Below are 27,914 nucleotides of genomic sequence, written 5' to 3'. Positions count from 1 at the left end.
GACAGGTGGCAGAACCCCAGAGTGCACAGGAGGTCTATACTTGTGTGAACAGGTGGATGGGGTCCCATCACCACAGAAAGTTTATATGCCAGAAGCTCTGAGATTCTTTCTATATCACTAATCACTGTGGGCTTCATTGGCAATCTTCACATTAATGAAGAGACTCCTTTATTTGGTTATTTTTTTTTAATTGTAGTAAAATACATAAAATGTAAAATTGACCATTTTAAACTCATTTTAAGTGAATAGTTCAGTGGAATTAAATACATTCTCCTTGCTGTATCATCATTATCATTATTTATCTTCAGAACTTTTTTTTTTTACCCAAGGGAAAATGCATGCCCATTTAATACTGACCTTTCCTTCATGAGCCCCTGTGACAACCATTGTGCTTTCTTTCTCTGAGTTTGGCTGCTCTTGGTACTGCATAGAAGTAGAATGATATGGTATTTGTCATATCATGATTGGCTTATTTCACTCAGCATAATATCTTTAATGTTAGAGAGAGAGAGAAAATACATTTTATCTATTTACTTCATTTTTATTTCCTTCTTTCAGCTCTGTATAACATTTTGGCATAATGTATTTTTATTTTCATCAATCTTACTATATTTCTTTTTCAATTTTTTTGACCCATTGGTTGTTTATTTAATACATGTTGTTTGATTTATACATATTTGTAAATTTTTCTTCATTAATTAGTTTTCTTTCCATTGTGATAAAAAGATAGTTTGTATGATACAAAGACACTTTGAGTTTTTCACAATTTATTAATTGTTGTCTTATGACTACGGTCCTGGAAAATGCTGCATGTGTATTTGGGAAAACATGTATATGTTGTTTTTGTTGGGCAGAGTGTTTTCTATATTCCATTAGGTCTAGTTTGTTGATGATGTTGGCTAGGTCTTCTGATTCATTTTGATTTTGTGTTATTCCGTCCATTATTGAATATGTGCTACTGAAGTCGTCTCCTACCATTCTTTTGGGTATATCTAATTTCTGTTCTGTTCAGATTTTCAATTTCTGTTCAATGTCAATGTTTGCTATTTAATTTGAAGGTTTTGATGTTTGCTACATATATATCTATTATGATTGTTATATCATTTTGGTAAATAGACCATGTTATCATTATATGATATTATTTGTCTCTTGAAACAATTTTTGACATAATTTGGTTTTGTCTGGTGTTACTAATAACCAATCCTGGCTCTTCTTTGCTCCAAATTGCATAAACTATCTTTTTCTATCCTTTCACATTCAATGTGTACTTGTATACTTGAATCTAAAGTGAGTCCCTTGTAGGGCATATAGTTGAATCCTGTTTTTTTTAAAATCATTATGATAGTCTATAACTTTATATTGATTAACTTAACCCACTTTTATTTAAAGTAATGACTTCTAGCGATGGGTTTATGGTTGCCATTTGTTTTCTCTGTCTTACATGTGTTTTGTTTTAGCAACTTTCATTGTGTTTAGTTGAGTTTTTGTTGTACATAGTTTTTATTTCCTTCTTATTTTCTTTTGTGTGAATTCTGCAATTTTTCATAATTATCATGGATATTACATGTAACATCCAAAAGTTAAAAACAATCTACTTTAAACTGATACCAGCTTAATATCAGCACACACAAAACTCCTCATTTATAGTTCTGCTTCCTTCACTTTATATCACTGATGTCACAAGCTACATCTTTATGTATTTGGTACCCATCATCATAGAATTATAATTATTATTATTTTTTCAAATCCTGTAGAAAAATGAATTGTAGCTATAAATCAAAATTACAGTAATTACTGGTCTTAAATTTATCCATGTCATCCATAGCCCAGTTGTGCCAGAGCAATGGAGTGGGTTGAAGACAGACTGAAGGACAGCATGGGAGATATGTGGTTCATTGGGGAAAGCTTGCTAAAGATCTGAGACTGCTCCAAAAAAAGAGTTCAATGTCAACAGGCTGACAGCACCTCCACCCCTCACAGTGCTTTGCCTGCTAGTGCCTCTTCTCTCTCAGTGTTTTGTTCATTGGTGGCTAGATGGGCAAGAGATACATGTACTTTCCACAAAGCCCTCTGTTCCATGTCTATCCCCACTCAGAGAAGGGTTTTGTATATTAGGCTGCAGAAGAGTGACATCATCAGCATTATCTAGCTTAGCCTGTCTGAGTAGCATCCCAAGAAGCAACTGCCCTGGTGTACATGCAAGAAAGTAGCTTTCTACAGATAACACTGGTGTGCTTCAAGTCCCAGTGTGCATAAGAGAAAGCCAGTGCCATTTGAGATGGTATGCATCTGGACTTTCAAGCTCAGTCTTGCTCTCATTGTTCCCTTAACTTGGCAAGGTATTTTGGGAACAGAAAGGGGGCATTCAGGGACATAGTGTATTATTGTACCTCTTTGCTTTAGGGACAGTAAACCTTGTTCTTAGTTTTACTGGAGAACTTGATACTCTTGTATGGCTCTGAGTTACTATCTAGTATCCTTTCATTCCAACTTGAAGGACTCTTCTCAGCATTTTTTGTAGTGCAAGTCTAATGATAATGGGCTCTTTCAGCCATTGTTTATCTGAAAGAATGAGGTAGGAGAATTGAAAGTTCATGTCTAGCATGGCCAACTTAGTGACATCTGACTCAAAATAAAATTCCAAAAGGAGTGGGCATATAGTTCATTTCAGTGGGGAATTTGCCTAACATGAAAGAGGACCTGTGTTTCATCCTCAGTATTGCCCCACACACAAAAAAGAAAGAAAGAAAGAAAGAAAGAGAAAAGCAAAACGACTTCATCGAATAAGTCCCCAACCTATGATATCAGGAAATTTTGTTCCTTTGAATAGACCAAGTTTTATTATTTCTTTGTGTGTCTTATGATCATTTGTTGAAAATTGAGCATTTAAGAAAATCACTGGTTCCATACATGAGGAGGCCCTCACTAGCCAGCCTGCTTGAAGGCTTGTGCCTTCTAAGAACTCTTATGCAATAACTTTCCTACCACTTTTCTCTCTTGCCTCCTTCATATGCCTGTGTGTCATCTTAGGACCTGCGTGTGCCTTTTTTGCTAAATACTCCTTATATGCAGCTGCTTCCACCCAGTTTGAATTTCCCTGAGAGTCTAACCCTTCTTTTTCTAGGGACCTTGAGCTGTTCTATCATATTCCTCAGTCAGTGGTCTCCCGCCTTGGGAATTGTAGTTTCTATTAGAATGGTTTTCATGAATTGTACCGATTACTTCCAATGGTTTCCCCTATTCTGAGCCACTTCTGGCTCTTTGAGCTCTTGTTGTTTGGTGTTTCAGGGACCAGTTCCTCAAAAAAGAATGCAAATCATTCTTCTCTGCTGTCTCTGGGTTGTGCAAGTAACTGAGAGTCCAGCTGCTTCTTTCCCCAAACTGCAACATAGGGCAGGGACAAGTAAAAATGTCAAAAATTTCTTACCACTGGGAATTCAGCTTCTTTTAAAATTTTCATTATTCTCCTGTAAAGTTATTTTAGTGTTTCTAGTTGTTCAATGCTTCTAAGAGAGATCAAGGTCCTGGAGTTCACTTGTATACCATCTCATTGCCATTATTCTCTTTTATTTTAAAAATCATAGTTTTCGTAGCAAATCTGTTGCAAAAGTGCACTTTGTATATTTTAGTATTCTATATTTTTATTTGTCCTTTTTTCATGTTTTTCATATGGAAACAAAAATATAAATTTCAGTCACTGCTGAATGAAAAGCATCTTTGCTTTGCCCACCTATCATGTGCAAAGAAGGCTTTTGGCCTGCACGTGGTTAATATCACTTTTACAGAAAACTAGTAATCTGTGCTTAACTGTACATGCTTCTTCCAGATAGCTCTGCTCCTCCCATTGAAGGACAGCTCAATCCCTCCAGATGCTGCTGGAGACAGAACATGTTGCCACTTAAGACTTCAAGGGCACTGAAGATGCTCACAGTTACCCAACACTGAAACCCTTCTCTTCCCCAGTTCTTCCCCATCTGTGCCCATTTTCATGACCTACACTTACCATTTTCTGTCTGGCTTTCCCTGAGGGACATGTGGTTGTGATCTTCACTCAGGGCAAAGTGAGGCCACTTCATGGACTCACTAAATAATCCATCTTTCTCTCTTTTTTTTTAAATTCCAGTATTTAGAGTGGCATCTATGGCTAGAGTGCTTTACCACTGAGCTACATCCCCAGCTCTTTTTATTTTAAGATAGTCTTGCTAAGTTGCTCAGACAGACCGTAAACTTGTAATCCTTAGGCCACAGCTATATGACCGTTTCTTCTGGGTCATGTTCTCAAACCCCAGTGGCACCAACAAGTCTTATCTAGAGGCTGCTGGCAACTGTAGGTCATTAGGGTTGAGGGGCTCTGTTTGGGGTGGCTTCTGAAGCCCTGGCCCATATTTCTTCCCAACAGAGACCTAGAGGGGGAAAGGCAGGGCTTTCGTGAGCAGGAAAGCCTGGCTCACCACTCTGACAGATTGTGAAAGGACCAGGGGCTCAGGGCCCTGGACAGGCTCTGAAGGGCCCAGGTGATGAGCCTAGTCCTCAAAGGAGGAAACAGAGAGCAGGCTGGCCTTCACCCCTCTCCCAGGAGGGAGGGCAGCTTACTATCACTTTGATTTAACTGTAGCTGTTTAGAAAAGAGGGTAACCAAAACCTAATTGTGCTCTAGGAGCCAACCCAACTTGAAACTGTAGCAGCTTCAAAGAATTGGTATATTCCAAATGAAGAAGGGTCTCTGTTGTCACCCATTCTTGATTGTTCATTATCTCAGTTTCTGATACTGTATTTAAAATAGGAATCTTCTACTATTTTGTCTTTTGAAGCAAACCCACACAGCCTGCTTCCAGCAAGCCTCTCCTTCAGTCCCTCTCTGCAGTCTTCTTAAGGACCAATTCTGCCTTTGTCCCTTCAGCCTGAAAGACTTCCTTAGCTCTGCCTTGCTGTGGGATACAGACTACCTTACTTGTTTTGATATTCCAGAATCACTGTAGTGTGTCTCTACTCCACCTGCCTGGAATCAACTTTCTCCTCCTTCTCTTTACATCCAAGTGCCATCCAGTGCCCCATTGGTCCCATAGTCATGTCATCTCTTTCCATGTCTCAGTGTCCTTCACAGAGATTCTCTTGTCTGAAATGCCCTCTCCTTTCCAATGTTTAAACTGCACTTTACTGAAGTCCTAAGTCCTGGAGTGGGGAAGGAAGCAGGGCAGCCTCATCCTCTGTGCAATGTGGCCTGACCTCACAGCAAAGGTCATCTGCATTCTAGTCACAGCTCCAGTGCTGTGTTGTGTGTGACTTCTCATCTGCCTCAGACACTAGTGTGGCTTCTCAGAACCATGTTCCAACACCCATTTCTATGCCTAGATCATCACTGGTCAGCCTTTACTTAATGTTGTGAGTGAAATATTGACTGCATTTCTAGAGGAAAGCTGCTTGCTTTTCTAAAAGCAATGGTTCACTATGTATAGGGCATATTACAGCTTAATTCCTGGACCATGATAGGGAACAGTTGATAGACAATATTTCACATTAGTCCTAGTATTAAATCACCAGATTGTTGTTGAAATGAAAAGGACAGCTAGGTTAACAGAATGATGTTCATAAAAATTCATAAAAGACTGAAAAGCAGAAGATGAGATAAACACGATTAATACATTCAAACAAGCAAAATTTTGCAGCTCCTAGGAGTATTGTGGATCACTTATATTCTCTTTGAGCATGTTGGTATTTAAGCTGCACTGATGGGGTTTATATCACTGGGACAGTCAAGCCCTGCCAAAGATATTTCTGGCAGTGATGGACCATATATATGACGGTGGTTCCTATTATAAGGGAGTAATGTGGTAACTGGAGTAGCGCAATGCATTACTCACATGTAAGCAGTGAGGCTTGTGTAAACAAACCTTCTGCACTGTCTTATAAAAAGTGTAGCACATATAGTTATGTAAAGAGAATAATGCTTAAGAATGATAATTACTGTGTTACTGGATTGTAGAATTACTGTACTATATTTTTTATCATTATTTTAGTGTGTGCTCCTTTTGCTTATATTTTTAAAAGTTTACTGTATGACCAATTAATTTGCCAGCAGCCTCATACAGCTCCTGCTTATTATGTCTCTTTATTGCATTAAGTGGTCACATTAAGCAATTTTCCTATATCATTTATTTGTGTAAATGCACTCTGTGATGTCTGCGCAATGATGGGATACTCTGACACATTTCTCAGAACATTCCCCATCATGTAATGATGAATAACTATGTTATGATACACCATAGTTTTATAATTCGTCTAGTTTAGTAAACTGAGACTTAAAAATCATACCAAAAAATGTGTTGAACAAAGGTCAACCTAACTCTTCATAGTAATAAAAAAGGTGATAGTGGCATGTTTGATTGTCTTTTTCATAAAACATACCAAAATTATATAAGTGAAATTACATTCACTTGGGGGGGGGATTAAATAAAGGTCCTTTAGTAAATTGTAAGCACTAAAGGGCCCAAGGGAGGCATTTGGAGAGTTTTAGTTTCAAATTTACTTATGCATGATTGAACATCTTTGACACATCTTTTAATTCGTGTTTTAAAGAGTTATTCGGTGTTTTAAAAAGAAGGTAAAAGAAGGATGTCTTCTTCTGCCTAAATTATTTGTTGCGTGAATTCCTCACTTAGTGTTTTTTTTTTTTTTTTTTTTTTTAACATGGTAGGATTTTGGTAGCCATAAACCATGGCTGATGATCATGAGCACCAAGGCAAATGTGGGATTGTAAGTAAAGGTGTGTGTGTGGGGGGGTGCTGAGAGAACTCAAGCCAAGCAGTAGTGAGCCAGTGTCCAGGAGACCACCTCCCTGATACCTTATTGATATATGGGAGTCAGAAAAACCTTCTAGAAAGACTGTTTAGGAAAACATTTAGTGTTCCTAAACTGCTTTTATTTGGAATAAAAATATCCATTTCCTGTCAACATCAGCTTTTTTCTTTTTAGTCTCCACCTTATTTTTCTAGCTCAGACCAAGAGAAATTAAGACCTTATTCCTATACTCGGCACAGTTTAAAAATATACCTGCCTTGGTTCCCTGTAAATTAGGGAAATGAACTCTTTTCTGTTAGGTGATGGTGGACTCAGCAATCTGCTCAGGTTCCCACGTGTCCATCAGCATATGGAAAGCTGGGTCCTGGAGCACCCAGCTCCTGGTGCTTTCCAAAATAAAGTACATATATTACTATTACAGGAAGATAAAACTTCTCTTTCTGCTGCTGTTGTTTCTTCTTTCACAGTGTTATTCCTTTGACTCATTGCATGAGCTCTGGATGATGAAAGTCATGTGTTTTTATACAGTGGATAAAACACTATCACATATTCCCTGTGGGTGGGGGCAGGAAGTAACTGTCAGAATTGAGATTAAGAGATTAATACACAGTTAGAATCAGAACAGGTCAGGAACTCTGAATTAGATCTTCTGGATTTAAAAAAGATTTTTTTTTTCTACAAAAAAAAATCGATCATTGTCTCACTAAATTTATACAGACTTCAAATATGGCAGAAAGGTCTGAGGCACTCAATATCTGAGCATCTATTTCTGCCTCAATCAGGGCACTGCCCAGGAGAGGAAGCTTGGGGACAGCTGCTCTGAGCATTCTTGCTGTCCTTAGTTCTCTATTCACTTGTTGTCATCATGGGACCCTGTGGGCACTCCCCTGGTGTCCAGGGACCTCCCATTGTGTCCGTCTTAGAAACCAGGAATCTGAACAGAGACCCCTCAGGGCCTGTGACCTGTGGAAAGGAGGCACACATGGCCTGAGGCAGGTTCAAAGACAAGAAAGGCAAAGCAACAGAAGACAGAGGATGCTAGTTCTGAAGTGAACCTCTGAGTAGTGGACAGTGAATGGAAAATGCCAACCTTTCACTGGAACATCTACCACTCTAGGAGGGGAGGAAAAGGGAGGTGCTGGGAAATGAAACTGATTGGATTATGTGCATGTATGAATATGTGACAAGGAAGCCCACTATTCTATATAATTCTAATGCACCAATAAAAATTTTAAATAAATAAGAATAAAATACAGCAGTCAAAGTTTTCCCTTAAAGTCATCTCTTAAAAGCCAATATAAAAATGTTTAAGAAAAATAGCTCAGGACAGAAATATAATTGAGGTTGCACACATTCAGGAATTTATCTGACTCCTAACAAGCCCGACATGTGAAGTGTGAAGCAGCTTTTATGTTAGAAGCTATAATTATAAATTGTTAAAATAACCACTTGATCACACTACAGTACGTTTTTATGGGTTTAGCTGAATGCTCGCTTAAGATTTTTCTCTGAAATGTAGCCAGAGAAGAGACAGTTGTACAATAAAAGTGAAAAATGGTAAGATCATAACACCATCTTAGAAAGACTTGGTATAGAAGCATTTACCCCAGCACGGTCTTTCCCAATGGTTTATGTTCTGTCCACGGAATCAGCCTGAGGCAAAATAGGATGGGGGGGGGCACAGAAATCCCTTTGTCATTTCATCTTCTTAGATATGAGCACTGTTTTCTGATGCATGGAGTGTGATGCATTGGTCTCAGATAGGAATAAAGGATGCTGGAATGGAAGCTCCACTAGGAAAGCAGCTGCACCTGCCATGCCTATCCTGGCTCTGCAGCCCACTTGTAATAGTGGGCCACTTCACCTTTTGAATATAAGCTCTGAATATATGCGCTGAGGCTTATTTTTAAAAAGACATGTTCTTTTCCTCTTCTCCCTCTCCCCCTCCCTAACCTGGGTGGCCAGAAACAATATTGCCTTCAGTTATCTGTGTTCCACAGGAAGGAAATGTCTGCCTAGGAATCTAGGAAGTAAATATCTCCCAAATTAACAAGTGAATCCAAACGTACCTCACCTTTCCCTGGGACCCTCTGTCAGGGCACACCTGGAATGTTAGCCTTTGAATAGCTCCTTTGAAAGTCCTCTGTTTACCCTGATGGGTAGAATCACTGGATTAGAGTCCCCTGTGTTTCTCCTTTGCTAGCAAAGCAATAAAACAACTTTTTCCTTTTTCTCAAAACGATGTTCTCATTATTTGATTGGCATTGGGGACAAGGACTGAGCTTTCAGTTACCTGCCCAGGATGGTCACTATGTGAATAGCTGTGGAAGGGTATATGGATTTAAGACCCTAACCACATTTCTGCTAAAGACTTCTAAAGATTGAAAAGCTTTCAAGAGTCAAGTAAATGAAGATTTTAACATCTTGATAGTCCCTCAGATACTATAGGGCAGAAGCGAAGGGACATTTGGAGACAGACTGGTCATTTTTCTATGACTTCATACATTGTGATTTGCCCAGGAGTTATAAAATGGATTTTGTTAATCTGTATAATCCTTCTTTTTTTGCTTTCTTCTCCCCATCCTCCCTCCTTCCCTCTCTCTTTCCTTCCTTCCTTCTTCTCTCCCTCCCTCTTTTCTTACTTTCTCTTTGTTTCTTGAACTGGCATAATAGCTTTTTAAAGATAAGTTTTATTTCATTTTTAATTGACACAGGATAATTGTACATATTTGTGAGGTAGAGTGTGATATTTCCATTCATGTATATACACTGTGAAGATCAAAACAAGGTAATTGCTGGGCGTGGTAGCACACGCCTACAATCCCAGCAGCTTGGGAGGCTGAGGCAGAAGAAGAGCAAATCAAAGCCAGCTTTAGCAATTTACTGAGGCCCTAAGCAATTTAGCGACCTCCAGGTCTTTTTGTAATCCTGGTCTCAAAATCCTGGCTCAGTGTTTAAACTCCCCTGGGTTAAATCGCTAGTACAAAAAAATACAAAACAAAACAAACAAACAAAAAAAAAAACAAGGTAATTGACATATCCATTATTTCCAACATTTATCATGTCTTTCTGGTAAACCATTCAAAATCTCCTCTTCTGACTATGTTGAAATCTATATTATTTTCACCATAGTCACCCTATCTTTCAATAGAACACCAGAGTTTATTTTTTTCATCTAAATTTGACTTTGTATTCATGAGCAACCATTCTCACCTCTAGCCCTACTCTCCCTGGCTCAGGTAATCATTATTCTATTCTTAACTTCTAAGAGATCAACTTTTTAAGATTTCACCTATGAGTGAGATTATGCTTTATTTGTTTCTCTGTGCCTGGTTTATTTGTCTAAATGATCTCCAGGCTCTTCCTTTGCAATCCTTTGTTTATCTGTTTAAGCCTATAGTAACTAGGTGACAACTCAAATTTAAAGTGCCAAGAAAAAAGCCATCTTTATTTGATCAGTAAAACAACCAGATTAACTTAAGATACAGAATTTAAAAAAAATAGTAATTTTATTTTAATATATTCTTAAATGTTTCTGTGTGTATATACACAAACATTTATGTGTTTTGATTTGTGTGTGTATATATATATATATATATGTATATATATATATATATATATATATATAGTGTATATACATATATACTATATATAAATGTGTGTGTATATATATATATATATATATATATATATATATATATACTAATGTGTATATATTGTTATATTACTACTAATATATGTATATTAGTAGTAGATGGACCTTTATTGTATTTATTTATATATAGTGCTGAGAATCAAACCCAGTGCCTCACACATGCTACGCAAGCACTCTACCACTGAACTACAATCCCAGCCCCAGGCTAAATGTTTTTTCAATGAACTTTCTTTGAATGCAGAACTGGAACCACAACTCAGAAATGACAACAACAACAACTTCCTCCTCCTCCTCCTTCTCCTTCTCCTCCTCCTTTATTTTTTTTTAATGAAAAGTATCAAACTTGGTGATAGTATGTTCCCCTTATAAACACACTGTAGCGTATGTAAATTTAAGGATTAGTCCTACCATACTTCACCTAAACTAGTCTACCAAAATCTTAGTTAATAAAAACTTCAGTGCATTTATTTATTTGAATACTTTATTGTAAGCACAATAATGATGTCATTCTCAGAAGCAATGAACTAGCCAAATGAGCAACATGTTGAGAAAGATGTAGAGCTGCCCTAGTTCTCTGGAGGTACAAGCATGCCAAGAACCTTCCTCTGCCCTGTGATTATTACACAAAGTGTGGAAGTGCAGGCAAAGAATCCTTTGAGTAAGAAAGGTCCATCTTTGTAAGATGGAAGGAAGGGCAGTGATGCAGAGCTAGCTGAGTATGGTTCTCACCGAGGTAGAGCTTGTCCTAGGCTCCTTCAGTTTTGAGTCTTTGCCTCTGCAAGTTGCACTTGATTTGTCCTTTGTCACGGGTTTCCAAGACCACCTCTGGGTTCAGTGATTCACCAAGAGACTCACAGAATGCAGTACATGAGTTTTACAACTGTAGGGTACAGACCCTGATCAGCTAGGTGCAAGATCTGGAGAAAACCAGACACTAGCTCCCTAGATTCTTCCCCAAGTGGAGCTGCACAGGAAATGCTCAGATCCTCTAGCAGTGACTTGTGAGGACACACATGAAATGTTGACAATCAGCCTGGGATACCAGGGTTTTTATGAAGAGGCCAGTCATGTAGCAACTCTGTGTAGCAAATATGAAACTCAGCATTCCCAGAAACAAAGCAGCTGCTCAACAAAATCCACATTGTTTATCCTGGTGGTTTAGGTAACAGGCCATCACTCTCATCAGTTCTGGGTTTGGCAAGAGACCTCCCCAAATCCAAGTTCCTAGAATCAGCCAGGAGCTAGCCTGACATGTGGCCTTTCGTGCCAACTCAAGCCGGTGATGTTGTGTTGCTCTGCACAGGGAGCATGGGCCTTCTCTTTAGGGCCTGATTTCTTATCTTCTTTTCTTTAATTTTTTCTACCATGGAGCTTTATGATGAGATGATCTGGTTCAATGCCCCTGTTTCTTCTGCCGGCACACCAGAATAAGGGACCTGTGCTGAAAAAGACAGAACATACATTCTGAAGCTCAGGCAGCCCTGCTCTTGAGGAGGGAACACATGTGAACACATGAAATGATTTAGACTCAGACTGACAAAGGCCCTTTATTACTTAGTTAAGAAATGGTGACTCACTGGCTGGCTTTTGTGGTGCCCCAAAATAAGAAAGGACCTTGAATCCTTGAGAATGGCACACCTAGAGATGAATTTGTATAAAGTAGCTTTGATTCAGCTTGGTCTATAAGGAGGAATAAGGAACCTGCACCAGAGAGAATGACTAAGACTAGAAATGGCCCTGTTAGCCCTGACTTTGCGTCAATGCACAAGTATCTGTTAGGCAAGGACTCTTTAAAATGGTGAGTGTTGCTGGGCGCCATAGCATATGCCTGTCTTCCCAGCAGCTTGGGAGGAGATTCAGGCAGGACGATCACAAGTTCAAACCCAGCCTCAGAAAGCTGGGAATGGAGCCACCATTTGACCCAGCTATTCCCCTTCTTGGTCTATTCCCTAAAGACCTAAAAAGAGCATGCTACAGGGACACTGCTACATCGATGTTCATAGCAGCACAGTTCACAATAGCAAGACTGTGGAACCAACCTAGATGCCCTTCAATAGACGAATGGATAAAAAAAATGTGGCATTTATACACAATGGAGTATTACTCTGCATTAAAAAATGACAAAATCATAGAATTTACAGGGAAATGGATGGCATTAGAGCAGATTATGCTAAGTGAAGCTAGCCAATCCCTAAAAAACAAATGCCAAATGTCTTCTTTGATATAAGGAGAGTAACTAAGAACAGAGTAGGGACGAAGAGCAGGAGAAGAAGATTAACATTTAACAGGGATGCGAGGTGGGAGGGAAAGGGAGAGAGAAGGGAAATTGCATGGTAATGGAAGGAGACCCTCAGGGTTATACAGTGGAGGAGGTAGAGAGAGAGGAGGGGAGGGGAGGGGAGAGGTGGGGAGGGGGGAGGGGGGAGGATGGGAAAGGCAGCGGAGCACAACAGACACTAGTATGGCAATTTGTAAATCAATGGATGTGTAACTGATGTGATTCTGCAATCTGTGTATGGGGTGAAGGTGGGAGTTCATAACCCACTTGAATCAAAGTGTGGAATATGATATGTCAAGAAATTTGTAATGTTTGGAACAACCCACAATAAAAAATAAAAAAAAAAATAAAAAAAATAAATAAATAAATAAAATAAAATAAAAGTAAAAAGTAAAAAATAAAAGTAAAAAGGGTTGGGGAGGTGACTCAGTGGCAAAGTGCTCCAGGGTTAAATCCCAGGTACCAAAAAAAAAAAAAAAAAGGAGGGGGGAGGCAGGAGGCAAAGGACGAAGAGGAGAAACAAGAGGAAGAAAAAATGAAAAGAAGGGAGAAAAGAAGCAGGAGGGGGAAGAAAAAAAAGAGAAGGAAACCACCAGGATCCAAACTCTATTTGTGATTACATAACAGTTTAAGAGGTAGTGGATCAGTGTGAATATTAAATGTGATGGGTACCATGGGGCAAGCAGTCTTGGAGATCAAGATGGTGTCCTCCTTCCTCAGATGAAACACCTGAGAAAACCAGAGCTAAGCATATAAAACAACCTATTAAAGGGACAGAGAAAGATTTCTCTGAAGAGAAGGGTGTCCAGAGCTGGTATCTGGGGGTGGCCTTCTCTCTTTTATAGGTCCCAGAATACCCCTTTTAATCCCTGCTTCCCTTTCTTCTCTGTGTATGTGCCTAAGGGCAGGAAGGAGCAGGAACACTGGGGTGATCCTAGTGTTGAGGAGTGTATCCCTAGAGGTGTTAGCAACCCATTGGAAGGAAAAGTGTGATCCTAGAGATTAGTTGTTAGCAATGCATTCCTTTACTTTGATAACCATCTCTCATCTTTGCAATCTGATCATTTACCTGTCCTTCACCCCTGTCTCAGTGTCACATCTGTTTGGAAAGAGCTTTGCAAGACAGTTTCTTTTTGTGCAAATAACTTCAATTGAAATAAAAACAATGAGTGCCTCAAAAAAAAAAAAAAAAAAAACCAGCCTCAGCAATTTAGTGATACTCTGTCTCAAAATTCAAAAAAAGAAAAAGGACTGGGAATGTGGCTCAGTGGTTAAGGGCCCCTGGGTTTAATCCCAGTACCAAAAGAAAAGAAAAAAGATTGGTCATTGTTGGTAAGAACACATACCATGGTTCTTTTCCTCCTTTCAGTCCAGCACATATGATTAAATTTGAAGAATTTCTGATGCAGATGTTCCCTGACTTTATAACAGTTCCACTTAGGACTTTCAACTTTATAATGGTTCAAAACCTGTGTGCATTCAGTAGAAACTGTACTTTGAATTTTGAACTTTGATTTCCCCCCCAGAATATTATAATGATCCAGTACTCTTCACAGTGCTGGGCAATGGCAGTGAGATGCAGTTCAGTCATTCGTGCATCTCATGGGGAACAAATAGATACTCACTCGTCAGTATCCTGAATTGATATACTGTTTTTTAGGTTAGGTGTATTAAATGCCTTTTTGGGTCGCCATTTTTTCAATGTACAGGGGATTCATTGGGAGTATAGCCCCATTGTAAGTCAAGGAACATCTATCCTGCAGCAAAGCCATTGAATGCCTTCCATTTGCTTGAACTGAACTGGTCATGGATAGAATTTAAATCACCTGGGAAATAAGACAGATGTAATCAGTGGTGACAAGTTCATGCCATGCATGGCACCATCAGGATATATGTACCTTGTGAGGTGCTGGGGATATGAGTATAATGGATCAGGGCCCTGAGAAGGGCCTCGCTGATCATAGACATTCTCCAAACCCACCCCAGACTGATCCAGGTGGTAAGTAAAATAAATTTCATACATTTAGACTATTTTAATACTAACCTAAATGCAAAATCATGATACTTATTGTCAATGGCATTTCTCAATGAGAAAGTTTTCTAAATTTTGTCAAAATATCCTATTTTACATGTTACTATATTCAATACATAGAAGAAGCTAATGGGAAAATGCTATTGACTGAATTGTTAAAATGCCCTCAAAATTGTATGGACATACAGTTCAATGCTTTGTTTAATTCTGAGCAAACAGTTTCTTCAAGTTGCCCATAAGATGTGCACACACTATTAAACACTCATTAAGGAATTTTATTCCATAATGCTAAATACACTTATTTTATTCTTTTTCATAACTTTTCAAATATGGGGACTTAATTCATTATTTTTCAGAAAATGGATTTATGGCCATATATTAAGCTACATGCACTTATATTTATAGCATATCTAGTATTGTTTTCAATACAAATACATTATTTTAAATATACATATGCCACTGGAAATATTGTTTTCTGGCTTTTTCTCTATTTACAACCTCTTTGCAAGCAAACATTATATTTCCAAATATCTGATAAAAATGTTCCTTCTGATTGGGAAGGGAGTAGTACTGAGAAACCTGAGCTATTCACATTCTGCTGAGTAAGGGAAACCTGTCTTCTTTCTTGGTTTAATATTTCCAGCAGGAGGTAAAACTAAGCAGTAAAAGCCTGCAACTTAATATTGAGTTTTAGAAATGCTTTATTTCAACAATATTCTAATGATGCAGTTCTTCAAACAACATGGATGATAAGAACAGATCAATCCAGAGGCTTTTAAGACCCTGTTTTTTATATCCACATTGGCCCTAGATTTTTATTATTCCAGGGCCAGGGAATGTGGCTTCCTGTGTTTCTGTTGCTATACTTGAAGATTAGTAAAAGGGATTAGGGGGTGAACTACTTTCTAAAAGCAAGCCTTTGAGAGTACTATGTGTATAGCTGGTTTAATGGTGCTTGTGAAATTTAAACAATCCTGGAAATAAGGGACCTTGGGCAATGGTTATTAATACAAGGACTAGGGAGAGGGGATCACATCTGCTTAAACACTAGCACGTTTTGCATATTAACAAAGTGAACAAGGCATTGATCATTGATGAGGAGACAGCATCTCACAGATATTTTATCCCTTTTTTCTGTTTTCTCCCAGGGCTTTCCAGGAAACACAAACTCAGACAGCGTGGTGCATTACAGACTTCAGCCTCCCTTGGAAGCCAGGTTCTTGCGTTTCCTGCCTTTAGCCTGGAACTCCAAGGGCAGGATTGGCATGCGGATTGAAGTGTATGGATGTGCATACAGTAAGTATTCTTATCCCTGCCTGAAATCAGCATCAGAGTGACATATTGTAAAAGCTACACTGAAACTGGAAGCAACTCTTCATGCCTTACACTGCTGTTGGAATAGAATTTTTTTTTTTTAACAAAAAGCTTCCATAAGGAACCTGGCTTCCAAAGGAGGACTTGAATGGAGCTTTATTTACCTTTAGATTTTCAGAGGTTAGCCAGATAATTGCTTCAGAGTCAGCACTTTAAAAAAAGTAATGATGTTCAAATCAACAACAGTTATTTACTGTGACTGATGGTGCTGATTCTGATGCTGAGATGGCCCTTAGTATGGGACACATAGTGACTGCTAGGTGCAATTGTCCTGTTTTCCCCATACTCTAGGATGACTCTGTTTTCCTTCCACTCTTTTGTTTGCTTCCCAGTGGAACCTTCTTTTGAATAGTGCCTGCAACTTAATTTAATTTTAGCTTGGAAATGTCATTTGGGTATTACATTTTCCCTCTTTTCTCAACTGATGATAAAAGTAGTGAAATATGCAGCCAAGGAAAGCACAGACTACACGCATTCAGTGAAATAGAGGTGTGAGTTAATCATATTGTTGCAATTTTGATGTTTCTTAAATTAACACAAAAGGAAAAAAAATTAACAAAATATTTTCTAGAAAACTGGGGACTAAGCCAGTGACTTGGTTTTCTTTCAGGTTGGCCTTCCACACCCCATGCCCAAACTATTACATATTGGATCTACATTTAAGAACAGATTCACATCTTTTCTTCCAAATTTGATTCTCATCATTGCTATACTATACATGTAGTTGTTTCTTTATCCCCTTATCATATAAAAATTTATTGGACACTGAATTCTTGAGAGAACTATGCCTGGTGTAGGGTGTGAGGGATGATTCTAAAATTCTTTATTTGCTTTGTCTAACAAGAAGTTATAAAATTACATAAAAAAGTGAAGGTATATTCATGGATAGTGAGATAGGTGCTGCGGAGGATGCTGGTATTAGTCAGTTTTCCATTACTGTGACAAAAGACCTGAAATAATCAAACTGAGAAGAAGAAATCTTTTTCTGGCTCACAGGTTCAGAGGTTTAGTCCATGGTCACTTGGCCTCCATTGCTTTGGGACTGTCGCAGCACACTGCATAATGTCAAGGAGTGTGTGGTGGCACAAGGCTATTTACCTCATGGTGGCTGGGAAGCAAAGAGAGAAAGGAGGGCCCTGAGGTTGCAATATCTCCTTTCAAGGGCACATCCCAAATGGACTAACTTCTTCCTACTAAGCCCCATCTCTCAAAGGTTCTACCACTTCCCAAAAGTGCCAAGCTGGGGACAAAGACTTTAACATATGGGCCTTGGTATAACATTCCAGATGCAAAGTATAGTCAGTGCTCATGGCAACACAAAGCATGGGAGCAGGAATTTAGGGGTTCTTTTAGTGCAGGGGGCAATGGCATTGTGATACAGAGGGAGTTATTGAACACTATCCTCTCCACTTTGGGAACCTCACACACAATGAGTGATTTCAGAAGATGAGGCTCATTCAAAGAGCTCCTTCCCAGGGTGAAACACTGTGTTAGTCTTGGCTTCATTTCTGCTTCCTGGTAGCATCACATACAGGTCCCTCTTTCCATTTGGTTTTCTAACTCTTCCATTGCTTTCCATATTTTCTGGAAGCATTTAATGCAGATTCTGTTGTGTTACTGTCCAGGTCTTTTCCTTCTTGCCATTATCATTTCCTTCCTTCCTGTGTCTCCTGGACTTACCAAGGTACTCCCTGCTGAAGTGTCTGAGATGCTTCCATGAAAGTGGCCACTTCCTTCTCCCATCAGTTTGGAAATGGATTCAGGTTAACTGATTTGAAAGCATAACATGCCTTTTGATGGGGATTTATCATTACCTTGATGGTCTTCAAGAGGAGGTCTTACTCTAGACTCTTGTATTAAACATTCATAGCAGAAAGACCAAAGTTGTGAGCCTTATCCCTGGAAAGACTGCAGCTATCATGGCACCTGTGTGCACCCCTGAGATCAGCAAAAGGAATTGTTCACCACAAAAAGCTCCTACTATAAAAAAATACAGGTGTAACAATCACTACAGTTTGTAAAACAGCCACAGTACATCCTTGATTAGTTGTGGTTTTGCCTTGTCTTGTTTTTATTAGTAGTAAGAATAATTACTCAAACATAGAACTTTGCATTCTTATTTTGACAATAATTTAATACAATACAGTTTATAACCAAAAGTGATAGTTATTTTCTTTTCGATTGTTATTTCCACTGCTGTTTGTATTGCAAATAACATCCAAATTGCTTTTCTTGGCACATAATGACTCTTAGATGCAAATTCTCTTTTCAGTTTCATTTCTTTAAATTCCACTTGCAATGCTATTCATTATTCCTTTAAACATTGTATGTTTTCAGGGTTTCCTGGCTTGGCATATGCTTTCCCTACCTAAAAGGCCCTTTTATCATTTTAAAACCAAGAATGAGGTGGTGGTGGAGGGGTAGCAGTGCTGTTCTTAGAGTCCCCTTCCTGGCAGCATTATCTGTCTAATTTCAGCATTCTCTGCAGATTTGTCCTCACCCTTGTATTTCACTCTTAAAAGTTCTCTCTTTCATTTGTTATCCACTTTCAAAAGGTTTGAATAACATTAACATATGATCGGAGAACTCCAAATCCACATCCTCTTCGATGCTGGGCTTTGAAGCCTGACTCTCTCAGGTCTTTAGCCAGGTTGATCATCTTTTGGATCTATTCTGCTCTTCTGTTCTGCCTTATTCTTTGACTTTTGGGGTTCCTGTACAGTGTCATTTTCTAGTGATCTTGTAGCAATGTGTTCTTTTCCTATCAGGTTGTATTGAACTGGCTCCATTATTTTATCGTACTTTTATGTTTATTAATGTGCCTATTCTTTGAATAAGGCCAGCATGGAAGAAAGCAGAAAGTTGAGTGAATTGCTGGGAATGTGGAATTGATAGATGCAGAGGTGGTGAGTGCTCTGGGATTTATGAGTTTGTCATTCACGTATTGGTACTTCCTCCTTATTTCAAGTCAGGCATTAAGAATAAAATGAATGCCTACAATCCCAGCAGCTCAGGAGGCTGAGGCAGGAGGATTGCAAGTTCAAAGCCAGCCTCAGCAACTTAGTGAGGCCCTGTCTCAAAATAAAATATAAAGAGGGCTAGGGATGTGGCTCAGTGATTAAGTGCCCCTGGGTTCCATCTCCAGTACACACACACACACACACGAATAAAATGAATGGAATGAAATGTGTAACTGACTGTTTTTTATTTTTAAGTATTGACTGTGACAGTGAAAAATTAGACTTTATTTAACAGTGTCCCTATATATCAATATTTGTAAGCCAGTTATTGTTATTCCAAAAAAATAAGGAATGTGTATTTTGAAAAATTTGAGGAGAATTTTGAGAGAAGAGGGTACATATAGACCCTCCTTCTTTCCAGTACTGGCCCCTACTCTGGGTAGACTTGGGTTTTGAAAATACATTAGTAGGGATATAACAACATGAGATGAGAGTGGAAGTAGTTCCCTTCATTGATGAAGAAAAATTTTGCAGCTAATAATGATCTTTAGTCTTTAGAGAATGCTGGTCTAGATTGTCCAAGCCTGTTCTGAAAAACATACAAAATAGTCAAATTAAGTTAGAAGAAGTACTAATTCTGTTCAGCATGGTATCTATTTACACACTATTTACTCTATGCAAGTTACCATGCTAAGGAAGATCCATAAGGCTTGATTTTTGCCCTCCAATTGCTAAGGAGCCTGTGCAGGAGAGGATAAATGTGGATTCACAGAGTCAGGCTGAACATGGGAACAGGCTTCTGATTCTCACTTTGTGTCACAGTGTAGATAGAAGACATATCTTGCTCTAGGAATAAAAAAGATTAATTATTCTGAGCTATAATCATATAACCTTAAGGTTTTTATTTGATATTAAGTAGAAAAGTACTAATACTTACCCTAAAATCATATGAGACCAAACAGCCTATCATATTTTGGGGTGTAATAAGCCATATTTTAATGCTATTTTAATCTTTCTAATTTCTATCACATTTATTGCACAATTCCAAATGATGCATTTTTAATTGCCTCCCAGATTAAACTTGTTAGCAAACTATTAGATCTTAAAAGAGTGTAACTAAGTATTTTGCTGAAAGTAAATGTTGAAAAAATATATCAATACATATTTAATAAATTACAGTGGAACAGGCAAAGTTGGATATATGATGGCAACTAAATTAATTTAAATGCATAATCATTTTTAGCAATTTTTGAATATCACTAATTACTACCAGAATTTGCAGTCTGTAATAATCTCTAGATCTCAGAGTTAAACAATAGGTCCAATTATTGAGAAAACAGGTGATCTTTGGCTAGTGAATTAGTTGCCTTACAAGTACTTAAAACTTACTGAGTCCCAGATTGCTTTCTTGAACTGACTCACACCTAGCCCTAAAACATTCTTCCTCTGGTATTCATTATGTCTGTTAATGATTCTATCATTCATCAGGAACTTATGCTATAAGTATGGGAATCACCCTTGACAAATCTCTGTATCTGCACATAATTGTATGTCCAAATTATTCCCTAAATCATTTCACTTCTCTCTAGCTTACCACACTTCTAGACTCTCCTGGATTATTGCAATTGCTTTCCAATTTTAGTTTCCCTGTCTCTACCCATTAGTATATTATATTTATGTTACATTGCAGCTAAAGGTATTTTTAAAAATGCACATCTGATGTAACTGATTATGTGTTCCTAAGATAGCATCCACACTTCTCAGAAGGACTCAGAAGATGCTGAAAGACCATGCCCCTGCATACTTTTCTAGTCTCACCTCCTGCCATCCCACATCTTGCTCCCTCCCCACCATGGCTTCTTTTGATGCCTCTGCCAAGCACACTCCTCACTCATAGAGTCTTAACATCCAGTTTATCTGCTTAGACTGCTGCTTCTCAATTTTTTGATCTCTATATCCTACCATTCAGGTCTCTGCTTAAATGTCACTTCTTCAGAGATGTATTCCCTGACTTCGAGTATGAATATGGTTCCTTTCTATTCAGCTGCTGGCTGCTCAACCAGTCAGTTGTTCCTGCCCAACAGGTATTGAAATCTCAGGCTGAGATATTGGATTTTTCCATGTGCTCTCCTCCCCATCCCAAGTAGAGGATTAGTGCCAAGAAGAGGTAGAGGCAGCCTCTGGCTATAATCATATAGGCTTCCACTATCATTACTGAGATTCAATAGATTTTCTTGAGCAAATGCTTCTCAATTTATTGTATGTCTTTGGTCATTTTCCAGATTCCTTTAGTTACTATTTTTGACCATCCTCACCTCCAGTTTTATCATTGCTTTTGGAGAAAGAGAATTTGATGGGTATAAACCTATAACACTTCATCTATATTTTAAAAATGTACCTATCTTGAAAAAAATTGAGTACATACATGTAAATGCACACACACATTTATGTAAAAATTTTTCATATTCTGTATTCTTTTGTATAGACCCATATTTCTCTGAATCATTTTTCTTCTACCTCAGTTATTTATTTTTAACATTTTTTTATAGTGTTGATCTACTGGCAAGGAACTCTTTCAGCATTTGTATGTTTGAAAGTCCTTATCTTTGCCTTCATTTGTGCGAGTTATTTTCAACCAGCACAGATTTTGATAGCATTCGTTTCTAGCATTCTAGCAATCTAGCAATCTGTAACCATCTGTATTGATGTTGCTCTGATTGTAAGATGTCTTTTTTCCCCCTAGCTTTTAAAAAGGATTTTGAGTAATTTGCTTATGTGCTTCTCCTTTTATTTTCTTCTGTTTCTTGTGTTTGGGTCTCATTGGGTCACTTGGATCTGTGGGTTCATAATTTTCAATAAATTTGAAAAGTTTCAGTCATTGTTTCTTCAGATTTTTTTAACTGACCCCCCTCTCTGTTATTCCTTAAGGGAATCAATTACCACACATTAGGTATTTGGATTTTATTAGTTGCACTTTACTGATGCTTTGTTCATTTTTTTTTTTTTTTTTGGATTGAACTCAGGGGCACTTTACCACTGAGCCACATCCCCAACCCTATTTTGTATTTTATTTACAGACAGGGACTCACTGAGTTGCTTAACACCTCACCATCACTAAGGCTGGCTTTGAACTCGTGATTTTCCTGTTTCAGCTTCCAGAGCTGCTGGGATAACAGGTGTGTGCCACCAGGCCCAGCTCATTTTTTTTTTAAATTCTTTTTTTCTCTTCATTTCAATTTGTATTTTTCTATTGATGTCTTCAGGTTCATGATTCTTCTTCAGTGTTTAATTTCCTTTGAATCTATTCAGTTTATCTTTCATTTCAGATCTTGAGGCTTTCACTCTTTTAAGTAACTTTCATGTATCTCTGCCAATTATATTTTTCAGGTGTGTGTACGTTTTGATTGATAATTTTTCCTCATGAGGGCCGCGTTTTCCAGCTTCCACCTGTCTTCAATTGGCTGTTGGACATTGTGACTTTTACCTTGTTGGATGCTAGATATTTTTGCATCCTTGTATTCTTTTCGTTCATTCAAAGACACATTGGACTATAGCAAGTCAATGCTTCAAGGTCTTAGCCTCACCAGAGCAGTGTTTAATCTGGGGCCAATGCCTCCCCACCACTGAGGTTAGATCCTCTAAGTACTTGATCCCAAACTAGTGAGCTGTGTGGTCTTCATTCTGGATGATCACACGGTCACCATGACCAACTTGTGTGCATGGGAAATGCTACTTCTAGCTAGTCCTTCCAGAAGCTTCTTTCCTTAGTCTTGCTGGATTTCCTTAAGGGTGCATTCTATCAATATACAGCTCATTTATTGCTTTAGGACTCTGTTGCAAACCACCTGTGCTCTCTTGTAGTTCATCTTTCTCCTCCCCTGTTCTTTGCCTGGGAGCTCTAGCTGCCTCATTCTAACAGACTCTTCATGCTATTTTCAACTCAGGAAGTCGCTGGTCTCTGCCTCAGTTTTCCTTTCCTGCTCATGTGCTGGGAACTCTTTGAAGGTTAAGATCCAAGCAGTCATAAAGCTTATCTCTTGCCTCTCATTTCTTATACATTTCACTCTTCTTTGTTGCTTAATAGCAAATGTTTTGTAAACCATTGTTTCAATGGTTTACAAAAATCTTATAACAGTGGAATGATACAAAAAAGAGTATCTTACACTGAGATCAGTGGCACAAGGGTCAGGGAAGGGAATACTTAGTGAATAGGTAAGTTTAAGGGACCTTATTTTTGGTTGTTTCAAGTGAGGTATAAAACTGTTAAAAATCAGCATTAAATACTCCAAGAACATTTAAGTATTTAAGTTCTCCTGTTACCTCCATCATGGTCAAAAGCAAAGGTAGTTTTTAGCTATGGTTAAATCTCATTTTCTTTGCCCAGAGCACCAACAATAATGATGTAACTAATCCCACTGAGGACTTACCATGTTTGCACACTCATAGACATTAAATGGTTTAATATTCATGATAGTTCTGTGGGGGACTCTTATGCCCTGTGAATGAGGACACTGAGGCAAAGGAGGTTGAGTGAGTCTTCTAAGGTGGAACCAGGAGTCCAACCTTCTCAGGATAGCTCCACAGCCCACTGCACTTTGTCATTTTCATTGTTTGGAATGGCTTTTTGTGGACTAGATTAAGAAAGTGGAAATGTATCAGCACATATTTAGCCTCACTACTGGTTAGATGGATGCCTTTACCTAATACATTACTACGTAAGAACCATTCCAGAATTTCCCCACTCCTGCTCTATAGAAGTATCCTATGATGATGTCCTGGTTCCTCCTTATCCCAGCATCCAGCATAATGAGTGGTGACAAAAACCAGTGTTTTATGACATACACATATATACATAGCCAGTTGATAAAATATTGACCATTCTTTGCCATATTAATATATATTCCAACCATAGTGTGTTAGAGACTGAAACATAAAAAATTAATCTATTAAGGAAGTTATTGATGATAAAGTGAAATCACAAGTATTTCCTCCCACTGTTTTTGGAATATAAGTTTGTAGTCTTATAACTGGGGAAACTATCACTTCCTACCTTGTGTGCATGATATGTATCTTCTCTTTTCAAATACCTCAATGATTGAAATAGTTGGATTATATACAGAGACACTTTTATGAAGACTCTTGTAAAAGCCATTTTAAATGGAATGCCAAGTTGAAATTTGATGTATAATTTGGATATTTCATCCACATATTGTAGTGGATTATTTGTATTCATTATGGATATGTAAAGTTTTATTTATTTAATAGTTAAACAGCAAAAATCTTATAACAATGGAATGATTCAAAAAAGAGCATCTTAGGTAATTTAATTCTCTAGGTAACACTGAGATCAGTGGCACAAGGATCAGGGAAGGTAATACTTAGTGAATAGGTAAGTTTAAGGGACCTGCCTGGCGGAGCTCCCCCATCAATGCTTTCAGAGAAATTGCTACTATTGACTTATTGATGAAATGCTTTGTATCCCAAAATGTTTTTTAAACTTTACATTTATTTTAAATTTATTGCTTTTACAAATTCACTTTGAGTATTTAATGCTGATTTTGAAAAATTATATTTACTGACACTCTGATTTGTTTAAATATTCAAATCTATTTGTGAACATTGTTAGGTAGATAATATTTTATCAGAATGATTACTTTTGGTGAGGCCTATAATAGAGGTTCTATTTATATTTTAAATTATCTGTTGTGATAATGTGTTTTCTTTTATTATAAATGTAAAGTCATGGCTGACTACTTTCTGATGTGTATCTGCAAATTTAATGTGAAGGGTGCATGATTGGCAGTTCATCAAGATTCCTTAATTCTTTGTATTCTTTATTTCTGGACATTGTCACCAAAGGAGAGCCTTTTTTCTCCTGCTTTTATTTTGAGCTATAAGCTGTTTCTTTACTTCTGTAGTTTCCTTAGCAACCCTGTAAGACTTGAAGATTTTCCCTATGAATTGTATTTCTTCATGACAATATAAGTAAGAAAGTACCAGAGAATAAGAGGATTGTTGCTTGGAGAGGCTAGAACCAGACCTGTCCTGGCCCCTGCTTGTGCCAGCATCCAGCACAGTGAGTGGTGACACAAGCTAGGTGCTACATCAGTATTAATCGAATGGGCCATACTTTTGGAATGAATGGAATTAAGTCAAAATGACATAAGATGGAAAAGATGGAGTTTTAATAATAGAACAAAATTGTGAATATCCTTCAAAGAAGAATTTCAATCTATAGAAGCCTATTAATATCAAGGCCAATGTTTTATATTATACACAGAAATACATAGCCAGGTGCTAAAATATTGACCAGTTCTTTACCATTCTAACCATAGTCATAAACGGAGTATATTGAATTGTGCAGTATGGATGTCAACAAAAATAATTTGTGAGGTCCTAAACATAATGGGGTTTTCAGTGAAATAAAAATTGGATGCCAGAATGTCTGGTTGTGAGCTGATTCTTATCACTGCCACCTCTGAACAGTCAGCACCAGCCCAGTAAACATCATAGGATACTTCTGTAGAGTCAGAGTGAGGAACTTCTGGAAAGGGCTAGATGCTCAGTATGTCAGGCCATGCAGGCCATGTGTGCTCTCTGCTGCATTTTTGTTGTTGTTGTTGTTGTTGATTTTATGTTTAACAACCCTTTACAAATTAGCTCAGGGGTCTGTACAGTAATGGGCTTGAGAGTTATGCAAATAATTACAGATAAAGAGTGAGAGATCCTAATATTCTAGACTTCAAAAAGCAGTTCCTAAATTTTGTCTATCATTTTAAACCCCTAAAGTTGAGGTTAAGTTTATATCCTTGAAGATTTTGAACTACTAGGGCTGTTATACTCACTTAGCTATAGATCTATATTCTAATTTGGTCATCCAATAAGCTTTTAAAAATCTGTCAATGTACATTTTGGATTTTTCTTATAATATATATTTTGGTGATTAATATATGGTTAACTATTCTAGACAAAGTGTTAGAAAATAACTCAAAGCATTAGGACAAAAGGGTTTTAAGGCCATTATTTTGTGTCGTGGTTACCCAGTAAAATTTTTACTAGCCCATTTTGCCTGAGAAGAATCTCCAAGAAATATAATTTAGGTGGTTTAAAGCTGTGGATCTCAAAGTATGATCACCAGCTCAAGCACATGGACACCAGGAGGGAATTTGTTTGAAATGCAGATTCTTAGATTTTACCTCAGACCTGTTCACTCAGAAACTCAGGGCTATGTCTCAGCAATCTGTGTGCAGCAAACACTCCAGAAGATTCTGATGCTTTAATAATTTAACTATTGCGAACCATTGTGGCAACAGGGAGGATGAGGGTAAAATCTTTTTGACCAAAATAGTCTTGGCAAAATCATGTGCAGAACAAAATTTCCTTGTTGGCTAACTGCAAAAGCAAGCCTTAGTTATTTTTAATGCTCTCAGTGACATACATAGGAATATGTACTGCTAAAATGTGAAATCATATCAATTCTTCATTACCAGGATTTCATTATTTCATTGCCATCTAATAAGCTTGAGAACTTCATTTGAACTTGACTAGTTATATTCTTACCAGGCATGTTTGTTTAATTATAAAATGAAGAGTAATTATTTAGTTTACATGATTTCTAGACAATGTAGTGTTTATATATTACACACTATACATGTGAATTGAACTTCCGAATTTTAAAAAGGAAGCTACACATAATAAATATTTTTATTAAGTCATTTATGTTCACAACTTTGTGAACATAAATGACTTAATAAAAATATTTTAGTCTGAATTAAATGTATGTCCATGTGTACATTGGCCACAACTTTCTGTGAAAGTAAATAACTAACATTGGTTTGAAAGACACGAAGGTCTTTTATTATTTGCTTTGTCTTCATTTAGTACACATGTATTTTTAAAAGACAGTTATGTATGAAAAATGCAAGAGGAGATTTTTTTCTAGGCAATATGAATTCCTTTTTAAAATTAATAATTAATTGATTAATCAATCAATTTTTCAATACTAGTGATTAAACCCAGTGTGCTCTACCACTGAGCTACATTCCAAGCTCTTTTTTTTTTTTTTTTGCTTTTATTTTTCATTTTGAGACAGGGTCTCATTAAATTTCTCAATTTCAAACTTGAAATCCTCCATCCTCAGTCTCCTATGTCCCTGGGATTATAGGCCAGCACCATGGTGCCATACTGTATGAACTCCTTTGTACTGTTCTCTTTGCAATTGTTTTTGACTGATGATGTGTCTGTGTGCATGTGTTGTGATTGGAATCAAACCCCAGGGCCTTATATGTGCTAGGCAATCACTTACAATGAGTTTCACCCAACCCATGTATATGAATGATAACATGTAACTTTTTGGCACAAACTGATAAAAGTAGTGTTGATACCAAAAAAGTAAGATATTGTCAGTAAGTTCAGAGAAAAATGGTGGCATCCCAATGGAATGACCTTCTTAGTTATTGAGGTGCATCATAAAATAGGTGTGCCTTTTGTGATTTGACTCAGCCACAACATTGAGAAAAAGTACAGCTTGTATTAGCGTGCCCTTCAGATGAGTTTAAAATGGTACTTAGTGAATCTGGGATGTGCATGCATGACTCTTATGACTGGACACCAGTATATTAAAGTGAGAACTGTTAAATGTCTAAACTACTGGGTCACAAACAATAAAGCTATTTACACTGACACCTTTTACCAGTATGTGATAACAGTTTTATCCTTTCCAAACACCAGTAGTGTCAATTTCACATTGAATGAATGTGAAATATACAGGGAGATTTTGTGCAAGGGGGATTAACTTCAGCTTGTTCCCTCATCCTT

The 27,914-nt window shown here is 37.6% G+C and overlaps 1 protein-coding gene across 1 annotated transcript in view; it reads left to right on the top strand.

The window, feature by feature from the left end:
* The first annotated feature begins 15,857 nt into the window (after positions 1–15,857).
* LOC114081103 (contactin-associated protein-like 3) overlaps positions 15,858–27,914 on the top strand; it is a 119,617-nt gene continuing 107,560 nt past the window's right edge. Inside the window, 1 exon segment of the mRNA XM_071602604.1 lies at positions 15,858–16,059. Within this exon segment, the coding sequence (XP_071458705.1) occupies positions 15,858–16,059 (202 nt within the window).

Source organism: Marmota flaviventris, chromosome 16 (assembly GCF_047511675.1).
Source record: "Marmota flaviventris isolate mMarFla1 chromosome 16, mMarFla1.hap1, whole genome shotgun sequence".
NCBI classification, from domain to species: Eukaryota; Metazoa; Chordata; class Mammalia; order Rodentia; family Sciuridae; genus Marmota; species Marmota flaviventris.
This window is presented reverse-complemented; position numbering and strand designations above follow the sequence as displayed.